General features: G+C 48.2%; 1 protein-coding gene across 1 annotated transcript in view; it reads right to left on the bottom strand.

Moving 5' to 3' along the window:
* Positions 1 to 10169, bottom strand: part of LOC308118175 (FSD1-like protein) — an 11457-nt gene extending 1288 nt beyond the window's left edge. The window contains exons 1-13 of the mRNA XM_080477459.1: positions 9969 to 10169; positions 9725 to 9820; positions 8683 to 8814; positions 6898 to 6999; positions 6798 to 6820; positions 6283 to 6404; positions 5985 to 6209; positions 5146 to 5244; positions 4607 to 4736; positions 4343 to 4422; positions 3741 to 3995; positions 2136 to 2224; positions 1 to 1978 (exon numbers count right to left, since the gene is read on the bottom strand). The exon at positions 1 to 1978 is cut by the window's left edge and continues 1288 nt beyond it. Coding sequence (XP_080333585.1) covers positions 1715 to 1978; positions 2136 to 2224; positions 3741 to 3995; positions 4343 to 4422; positions 4607 to 4736; positions 5146 to 5244; positions 5985 to 6209; positions 6283 to 6404; positions 6798 to 6820; positions 6898 to 6999; positions 8683 to 8814; positions 9725 to 9820; positions 9969 to 9983 — 1632 coding nt within the window. The 5' untranslated portion in view covers positions 9984 to 10169 and the 3' untranslated portion in view covers positions 1 to 1714. The remainder of the gene's footprint in view (positions 1979 to 2135; positions 2225 to 3740; positions 3996 to 4342; positions 4423 to 4606; positions 4737 to 5145; positions 5245 to 5984; positions 6210 to 6282; positions 6405 to 6797; positions 6821 to 6897; positions 7000 to 8682; positions 8815 to 9724; positions 9821 to 9968) is intronic.
* Between the last annotated feature and the right edge of the window lie 743 nt (positions 10170 to 10912).

The raw sequence follows: 10912 nt of genomic DNA, 5'->3' as shown, positions 1-10912 counted from the left end.
AGGAACCCGCTCATCGGAGCGTTCAGGGAAACTCAGGATGACTGAAAAAGGAGCAGATCATGTAAGTTACCAAAGCAATAATCTGCCTAGAACCACTTGAAATCATCTAGAACCCAGATTAACTTTCTGTAGTTCATTTTCAGAAACTTGTAGTTCTTTCCCATCATGGCAGACGTCACTAACTAGAGCCGCCGTCGCTTTATTATGACGTCACTAAGGGAAAGTCTGACTGCCTCACCACCGTGATCTCCTTTACTAACTCCTTTAGGAAGCCTCCTAACACCTTTCCTTAACTCCTTTAGGAAGCCTCCTAACACCTTTACTAACTCCTTTAGGAGGCCTCCTAACACCTTTACTAACTCCTTTAGGAAGCATCCTAACACCTTTACTAACTCCTTTAGGAAGCCTCCTTACACCTTTACTAACTCCTTTAGGAGGCCTTCTAACACCTTTACTAACTCCTTTAGGAAGCATCCTAACACCTTTACTAACTCCTTTAGGAAGTCTCCTAACACCTTTACTAACTCCTTTAGGAAGCCTCCTAACACCTTTCACTAACTCCTTTAGGAAGCCTCCTAACTCCTTTCCTTAACTGCTTTAGTAAGCCTCCTAACACCTTTCACTAACTCCTTTAGGAAGCCTCCTAACACCTTTCCTTAACTCCTTTAGGAAGCCTCCTAACTCCTTTCCTTAACTCCTTTAGGAAGCCTCCTAACTCCTTTCCTAACTCCTTTAGGAAGCCTCCTAACACCTTTCACTAACTCCTTTAGGAAGCCTCCTAACTCCTTTCCTAACTCCTTTAGGAAGCCTCCTAACACCTTTCCTTAACCCTGTGACGTCATCCATGGGGTTAAGGTAAAGTCGATAGTTAAGGAGGGAGGAGGGATAATTTGGATGTACCCCAAGTCACACTGAACCGAATTGTCCTGAACCGAGTCGCCCTGAACCGAGTCGTCGTGAACCGAGTCGCCCTGAACCGAGTCACCCTGAACCGAGTCATCCTGAACCGAGTCGCCCTGAACCGAATCGTCCTGAACCGAGTCACCCTGAACCGAGTCGTCCTGAACCGAGTCGCCCTGAACCGTGTCGTCCTGAACCGAGTCGCCCTGAACCGTGTCGCCCTGAACCGTGTCGTCCCAAAAACAAGTTCAGAATAAAATACACAACTTTCAAATTGAAAACTTAATTCCAAACACGAAACTAAGGTAGAACTTGGTAGAGCGCAGACCTTTGCCAACGCCACGTCACCATGGGAACCAGTGGATTACAAGGTTATTGATCCACTACTCCTTCCATCATGTGTCCTGGTCATTTGAGTTGCTTCAGGTCGTTGCAACTTTCAGGATCAATGCTGATCTTCTGGTTCCTACTCTTCTGTGCACCGTCAGAGTGAGCTTGCCTGTGATTGGCTGAGAGTGGAGAAGGGGCGGGGTCAGTAGTGTGCTAGCAGATAGCTAACGTGGAGCTCCAGTGTCGACAATGGAGGACATGTCTTCCCTCCCCAGGAGCTGATTGATCCCAAAGTCTAATGATCGGTGATGACGTATCATCTCTGAACCCTTCCTGCACTTCAGGTTCATAGTTTGTCTGAAAAGTTGGTAATATACATACAAACCAATAAATAAGTACATAAATCAATAAATACATGCAGACAGAAACAAAACTTTCTCCCCAACTTTTGTTGGCGAAGGTAATAAACATTTAAGATGAAAAACTACTGAGACAGGTGACTCGGGCTCTGATTGGTCGGCAGGTGACCCGGGCTCTGATTGGTCGGCAGGTGACCCGGGCTCTGATTGGTCGGCAGGTGATCTGGGCTCTGATTGGTCGGCAGGTGATCCGGGCTCTGATTGGTCGGCAGGTGACCCGGGCTCTGATTGGTCGGCAGGTGACCCGGGCTCTGATTGGTCGAAAGGAAATTACCAATGAAACTGGGCACCTGCAGCCCTGTTGCTATGGTGATCCCTCCTCCCCACACCTGCAAACAGGGTTACAACTCTGAGAAGTACTGCAGTACACAGTATTCACAATGACATACTCAGAGTAAATAACTTGCAGTGGAGTACTCAGAATAAAGTACTCACTGTACTCACAGTAAAGTACTCACACAGAAGTACTCACAGTAAAGTACTTACTGTGAAGGCAGGGACGAGTGGTGAGCTGAACTTTGTTTTGAAGAAGTGAAGAAGACGAAGTTGATCAACGTCGATAAACAACAAGTCTCCTGAAACACAAACACTGTTACAACTAGTACAACACCTAGTACTGAAACTAGTTCTGCTAGTACTACAGCTAGTTGTGACATCAAAGTGCCATCAGAGTACAGTCACAGTACCATCCGTGGACTGCAGTATCATTAGAATGTAGTAGCATCAGAGTACAGTCACAGTATCATCAGAGTACAGTCATAGTTCCATCAGCGTACTTTAGTATCATCAGAGTACAGTCAAAGTACTATAGTATTATCCGAGTATCATCACAGTACAGTCACAGTACCATCAGAGTACTGTAGTATATGGATGCACCGATCCACGTTTTTTCACTTCCGATCCGATCCCGATACCTGAATTTGGATATCTGCCGATATCAATACTATTCAGATACCAGAGCTGTTTACTTTAATATTATTATCATTATTGTTGATTTTATATGAGGCTGTAATAAACTCCTCTCTACAGTAAAGTATGAAATGTACTAATGTATACATGTACTCTCTCTAAAGACAACTTGAGGTTAGTATCAGGGAGTTTAGCGTGGAGTAGGACGCAGCTTCACGGAGGTGTGAATCGCCTGCTGACAGCCTGGAGGAGCTGCTGCTCATTGTTCTGATGTCAGAGCTGTTCTCCTCCCAGAGCTGGAGGCTGAAAACGCTGACGTCTGGCTGCAGAGCGCCGCCCTGCTGGACTACGGCTTTGCTAACACCCACGTTGCTGCGTTGCTTTGTGGTGTTTTGAGTGTAAAATCCGGAGCAGACCAGGATCATGGATCAGACCAGGATCATGGATCAGACCAGGATCATGAAGCAGACCAGGATCATGGATCAGACCAGGATCATGAAGCAGACCAGGATCATGAAGCAGACCAGGATCATGAAGCAGACCAGGATCATGGATCAGACCAGGATCATGGAGCAGACCAGGATCATGAAGCAGACCAGGATCATGGAGCAGACCAGGATCATGGATCAGACCAGGATCATGAAGCAGACCAGGATCATGAAGCAGACCAGGATCATGGATCAGACCTGGATCATGAAGCAGACCAGGATCATGGAGCAGACCAGGATCATGGATCAGACCAGGATCATGAAGCAGACCAGGATCATGGATCAGACCAGGATCATGGATCAGACCAGGATCATGGAGCAGACCAGGATCATGAAGCAGACCAGGATCATGAATCAGACCAGGATCATGGAGCAGACCAGGATCATGAAGCAGACCAGGATCATGGAGCAGACCAGGATCATGGAGCAGACCAGGATCATGAAGCAGACCAGGATCATGGAGCAGACCAGGATCATGGATCAGGAACCTCTGCAGGTTGGAGCGGAAATTTCTGATCCGGGAATTACGCTGGTATCAGAACCCGACACGATAATAGATCGGATCGGCCCCATCCCTACTGTAGTATCATCAGAGTACCATCAGAGTACAGTCACAGTACCATCAGAGTACTGTAGTATCATCAGAGTACCATCAGAGTACAGTGGAAGCAGCAGCTGTGTTGTCCCTGGTTACCGTTGCCATGGTGACAGTAGATGCCGACACGTTGCGGCAGTGGACCATCCAGCGTCTTGGCTCGATTGTTGTGTTTGGCTGACAGCGAGCTCTGCAGCCATTGGCTGGCGTGCAGGCACCACGAACATGCACTCTTTCCTAATTGGTCGAAACGGCCCAGGCTGCCTCGATAGGCCACGCCCATACTGAATGACTTCCAGTCCGCCAGGGGGCGGAGCTCCCAGTACTGACAGCCACCAATCATCTCCTGGTCTCCTTGGAAATGCAGAGAAACAAAAAAACATTGGAACAATGAAAACCAGCACGTAAACTACAGGTTGAACTGATGGTGTAGCAGTATGAGTGTAGTAGAGCGGGTGGAGTAGAACAGGTGTAGTCCAGGTTTAGTAGAAGAGGTGTAGTAGTCCAGCTGTAGTAGAACAGGTTTAGTAGAACGGGTGTAGTCCAAACGTAGTAGAGCAGGTGTCGTAGAGCAGGTGTAGTAGAACAAGTGTAGTCCAGGTGTAGTTGAATAGGTATAGTAGTTCAGGTGTAGAACAGGCTTAGGAGAATGGGTGTAGTCCAGGTGTAGTGGAACAGGTGTAATAGTCCAGGTGTAGTACCCAGGACGGTGTAGGAGTCTCCAGCGAAGCGTCCAGTTCGTCCTGCTGACGTCTTGTTGGGTGACGGCGTGTTGCTGCGACTGGAGAGACGAGAAACAACCAATAAAGAGGAGGAAACAGCGTGATGTCACAGGTGATGTCATTTGGTACCTGAGAGGAGCAGGATGAGCAGGAGGAGGAATTAAAAGCTGCCAGTATTATTACTTCTATTTAAATGACCTGATGACATCACCTGATGACATCACTGGCCACACCTCTGCTCACCAGCTCTTGCTTTCTTTTCCTCGCAGTCGGGGGTCGTGACCTTTGACCCCCTGAGGCTCCCAGGTCACCGTGTCTCCGTCCACTTTCAGCTCGCTGTGAGCTGTGGAGGCGTCCAACCGGAAGTGGAACGCTGTGGCGACAAACACACGCTAAGACACGCTGCGATAACAAACACATGCTAAGACACGCTGTGGTGACAAGCACATGCTAAGATATGCTAAAACACTGCGTTGACAAACACGCTAAGACATGCTGCAGTGACAAACACGCACTAAGCCGCTGTGGCGAGAAACACGCTAAGACACGCTGACACACGTGAAGATGTTGGAGCAACAAGAACATGCTAAGACACGCTAAGACATGCTGTGGCAACAAGCACGCGCTAAGACATGCTGACACATGCTAGCACATGCTGAGGCAAGCTAACATGCTAAAAAATGGCAACACACACTAACAGACACTATGGCATGCTAACAGATGCTAAGGCATGATAGCACATAGGGACATGCTGACGCGTTGCATCCCGCTTCAGCCATTACCTCTGGTCTCCATGGAAACAGGCTCAGAGAAGTCGCCGGCGGCTGCTTTGTTTCTCGCTCGCACTCGAACGACCACAAATTTGGAATCGAACTTCAGACCTAAAACAAAAGATTTTAGTTTTCTCTCTGACTATCTGACCCTGAGCCATGACCTCTGACCCTGAGCCATGACCTCTGACCCTGAGCCGGGACCTCTGACCCTGAGCCATGACCTCTGACCCTGAGCCATGACCTCTGACCCTGAGCCATGACCTCTGACCCTGAGCCGGGACCTCTGACCCTGAGCCATGACCTCTGACCCTGAGCCGGGACCTCTGACCTTGAGCCATGACCTCTGACCCTGAGCCGGGACCTCTGACTCTGAGCCGGGACCTCTGACCCTGAGCCGGGACCTCTGACCCTGAGCCATGACCTCTGACCCTGAGCCATGACCTCTGACCCTGAGCCGGGACCTCTGACCCTGAGCCGGGACCTCCGACCCTGAGCCATGACCTCCGACCCTGAGCCGGGACCTCCGACCCTGAGCCGGGACCTCCGACCCTGAGCCGGGACCTCTGACCCTGAGCCATGACCTCTGACCCTGAGCCGGGACCTCGGACCCTGAGCCGGGACCTCTGACCCTGAGCCATGACCTCTGACCCTGAGCCGGGACCTCTGACCCTGAGCCGGGACCTCTGACCCTGAGCCATGACCTCTGACCCTGAGCCGGGACCTCGGACCCTGAGCCGGGACCTCTGACCCTGAGCCGGGACCTCTGACCCTGAGCCATGACCTCTGACCCTGAGCCGGGACCTCTGACCCTGAGCCGGGACCTCTGACCCTGAGCCGGGACCTCTGACCTGAGATGGTGACGCGTGTGTCTCTGATGTCACACAGTTTTTCCCAGCATTCCTCTGTGGTGACCGTCAGTGGGCTGCTGCAGTCTGTTTGCCGATATTGGAGTTCGTAATGCTCGATTGGTCCGCTGCCTTCACCATCAGCATCACCCATCGATTGCCAGACAACTGTAACGCTGTTGTCACGGACGACGCAGCGCATGGCGTCGATCTGTGGCGCGGCGGGAACTGAAACAAGGAAACCGAGAGTCAAACGCCTGGAGACCCTCAAAAGCTCTTGTGTCTGCAGACGCTGGAGGACCTGGAAGGAAGTGGAGCCGCTGAAGCTCCGCCCTTTGACCACTGAAGTCCACGCTGAACTGTGACATGCTTCCTGATACTGCCGGACGCAGCGACAGCCGGAACGCCGGAGCCATCGTCACCCTGGCAACCGGAGTGGGCAGGCCCAATGGGGGAGGAGGGGTCAGTCGGGGGAATGGGCGGGGTCAGGGGCGTGTCAGCCAATGATAGGGCGGAGTCAGACGGCATAAAGGGGTGGGGTCAGCAGGTATAAAGGTTGGGGTTCGCAGGGGAGGGGCGGGGTCAGCCAGGGGAAGGGGCGGGGTTAGAGTGACAGCGATGATTAGTTAGTGTTGAGATCAATTTTTCCTGAAAAGTTATGAAAACATTTTAGCAAATAAGAAAAAGATTTTTCACAGGAAGAAAAGACGTGAAGGAATTGTAAAGGAGGAGTGAAGGGTGAGTGAAGGGTGAGTGAAGGGTGAGTGAAGGGTGAGTGAAGAAGGGAAGGAGTGAAGGAAAGAAGGAGTGACGTACCGTTGCTTGATTTGTTTCGCAGCCTGAGGATGAAACAGAAAGTTGTTAATGTTTGACGACAAGCTGCTGAATTCTTCTTCTTCTTCTTCTTCAGTCGTACCGTCAGGAAGTCTTCTTCGTTGGTGATGCTCAGCGTCTGACTGGAGAACTCCAGCAATTGGTCACATGACGTCAAGGCCAGTTTCCCTTCGGAGCGCTGCGTCTGGAAGTTTCAACAACACGTCACGATAAACCGACAAGCTGTTACTGTTACTACTGCTGTTACTGCTACTGTTACTACTGCTGTTACTACTACTGTTACTACTGCTGTTACTGTTACTACTGCTGTTACTGCTACTGTTACTACTGCTGTTACTACTACTGTTACTACTGCTGTTACTGCTACTGTTACTACTGCTGTTACTACTACTGTTACTACTGCTGTTACTACTACTGTTACTACTGCTGCTACTGTTACTACTGCTGTTACTGCTACTGTTACTACTGCTGTTACTACTACTGTTACTACTGCTGTTACTGCTACTGTTACTACTGCTGTTACTACTACTGTTACTACTGCTGTTACTGCTACTGTTACTACTGCTGTTACTGTTACTACTGCTGTTACTGCTACTGTTACTACTGCTGTTACTACTACTGTTACTACTGCTGTTACTGCTACTGTTACTACTGCTGTTACTACTACTGTTACTACTGCTGTTACTACTACTGTTACTACTGCTGTTACTGTTACTACTGCTGTTACTACTACTGTTACTACTGCTGTTACTACTGCTGTAACTGCTGCTGTTACTACTGCTTTTACTACTACTGTTACTACTGCTGTTACTACTACTGTTACTACTGCTGTTACTACTGCTGTAACTGCTGCTGTTACTACTGCTTTTACTACTACTGTTATTGTTACTACTGCTGTTACTGTTACTACTGCTTTTACTACTACTGTTATTGTTACTACTGCTGTTACTGTTACTACTGCTTTTACTACTGCTGTTACTGTTACTACTGCTTTTACTACTACTGTTATTGTTACTACTGCTGTTACTGTTACTACTGCTTTTACGACTGCTGTTACTGTTACTACTGCTTTTACTACTGCTGTTACTGTTACTACTGCTTTTACTACTGCGGTTACTGTTACTACTGCTTTTACAACTGCTGTTACTGTTACTACTGCTTTTACTACTGCGGTTACTGTTACTACTGCTTTTACGACTGCTGTTACTGTTACTACTGCTTTTACTACTGCGGTTACTGTTACTACTGCTTTTACTACTGCTGTTACTGTTACTACTACTGTTACTGCTACTGTTACTACTGCTGTTACTGTTACTACTGCTGTTTCTGCTACTGCTACTACTGCTGTTACTGTTACTACTGCTTTTACTACTGCTGTTACTACTGCTGATACTGCTACTGTTACTACTGCTTTTACTACTACTGTTACTACTGCTGATACTGCTACTGTTACTACTGCTTTTACTACTGCTGTTACTACTGCTGATACTGCTACTGTTACTACTGCTGTTACTACTGCCGTTTCTGCTACTGTTACTACTACTACTGCTGTTACTGCTACTGTTACTACTACTGTTACTACGGCTGTTACTGCTACTGTTACTACTGCTGTTACTGTTACTACTGCTGTTACTGCTACTGTTACTACTGCTGTTACTGCTGCTGTTACTACTGCTATTATTGCTACTGTTACTACTGCTGTTACTGCTGCTGTTACTACTGCTATTATTGCTACTGTTACTACTGCTGTTACTACTGCTGTTACTGCTGCTGTTACTACTGCTATTATTGCTACTGTTACTACTGCTGTTACTGCTGCTGCTGCACATCCCCCAAATATGAGCAGAACCTCGTTAGAACGTCTCACCTGTAGCTCCGCCTCCTTCTTCTGCGTTTCCTCTTTAATGATGTCATTAAGCTCCGCCCCCTTCTCATCCAGTGCGGATCTGAGCAGTCCAAGCTCCGCCTCCAGCTCTGACAAGACGTGACATGACTCCTCCTGATTGGACAAAACGTCAGGCCCCTTTACTGACATCAAAATGTGATGTGACGGTTCGGTACGGCTCAGGTTATCGCACAATTTCCCAGCAAGAATTGTGGAATTGTAACCGTTCCAAAGGTTGACGCTTTTTCGCCACCTTTCTGTTGGGGTACCCAGCACAACTGAGCGGGTGCCGTCCGCTGATTGGTCGGCTGTTTGAATCCTCAGACAGACCGAACACAGTCAGACAGAATACAGACACTGTGAACACAGACACTGGATACAGTCAGACAGAATACAGACACTGTGAACACAGACACTGGATACAGTCAGACAGAATAGAGACACTGTGAACACAGACACTGGATGCAGTCAGACAGAATACAGACACTGTGAACACAGACACTGGACACAGTCAGACAGAATAGAGACAGACTGAACACAGACACTGGATGCAGTCAGACAGAATAGAGACAGACTGAACACAGACACTGGATACAGTCAGACAGAATAGAGACAGACTGAACACAGACACTGGATGCAGTCAGACAGAATAGAGACAGACTGAACACAGACACTGGATACAGTCAGACAGAATAGAGACAGACTGAACACAGACACTGGATACAGTCAGACAGAATAGAGACAGACTGAACACAGACACTGGATACAGTCAGACAGAATAGAGACAGACTGAACACAGACACTGGATACAGTCAGACAGAATAGAGACAGACTGAACACAGACACTGGATACAGTCAGACAGAATAGAGACAGACTGAACACAGACACTGGATACAGTCAGCCTGTAGCGACCGGCGCCAGTCGCTTTGCTTGTTGCTATGCGACGTGACATGTGTGTTCAGCGCCATTAGACATCAACTTAAAGACGGGAACATCAAAACAACAGTTGTCCCTGCGGCTGACCTGCAGGCCTGTCAGAGTGTTGTCCACGGCAACCAGGAAGAGTTCAAGTTCTTCCTTCTTATTGGCCAATGTGCTGATGATCCTGCACAATGCTTCCTGTTCAACAAACAACCACACCACCAAGCATTTACAGTGTAACTCCAGAACTCGGTGTTTCACACTAACTGGTTTCCATGGTAACTGCTGACCGTCATACTTTAGCATCGCTGCTAACAACTACCTGCTAACCTCCGTCCACACTCACCTTCTGCACGTCCATCACCAGGGACACTGTGGAGCAGGAGGAGACCGAGGAGGAGAAGGAGGAGCGGGAGGAGACCGAGGAGGAGCAGGATTAGCGGGAGGAGACCGAGGAGGAGCAGGAGGAGCGGGAGGAGGAGCGGGAGGAGACCGAGGAGCAAGATGAGACCGAGCAGGACACTGGGGAAAAGGCCATAGGGACACTAGGATTTGTGTCGTCACTTCCGATGGAGAGCTACGGACTGTCGCTCCTGACGTATTATAAGCCGCCATCTTGGAAGGGTGTCCGTGCGCCCCAATGTGTTTATTTGGACGCGGAAGGTTTAGTCCAACTCCAATCATCACAACTCACCGAGCTTCCACACATTACAAGTACGAGCTTTCATACTGAAATATTTGGTATTCTGATCTTTATCAATGACAGACATCGTATGGCATATTAAGAAATGTATGAATTTAATTTACTCAATGGCCACGAGATAGTAACTCCTGGCCTCAAGTTATAAACTTGTGGAAACAAATTATCTCGTGGCCACGGATTATATTTTTTCATCAATGTCGCTGCCATCCCCGTCATATTTGCTTTTTATGGACGCTTTGTGATCAAATGATGCAGACCATATGAGATAATAGTGTTTTCTAACTAAACTATGTGAATTACAGACATGTAGAACTCGTGTTGGTCCAGAAAGAGAGGATCTCATTCTCAGCAGCTCTGAATCATGTATTCCCTCTTTACCATCAATAAATGAGCTTGGGGCTGATTTTTCACCATTTGGGCATTACAAGGTGACTTTCTGCTGCTTTCACTTTCTTTCTGGACGTGTCTGAATCAAAAGCTTCAACATGGAGGAATGGAGGTGTAGAGTGATAGAACGCTGCTCTACAGCCGTTTCCATGGTAACCTAGGTAAACACTCTGATTAAAAACAACAGTTCTCTTCCAAAT

The sequence above is a fragment of the Lipophrys pholis genome, assembly GCF_963383615.2.
Source record: "Lipophrys pholis genome assembly, chromosome: 12".
Lineage (NCBI taxonomy): Eukaryota > Metazoa > Chordata > Actinopteri > Blenniiformes > Blenniidae > Lipophrys > Lipophrys pholis.
Note: the sequence above shows the minus strand (reverse complement) of the source record. Positions and strands in the feature narration are given on the sequence as shown.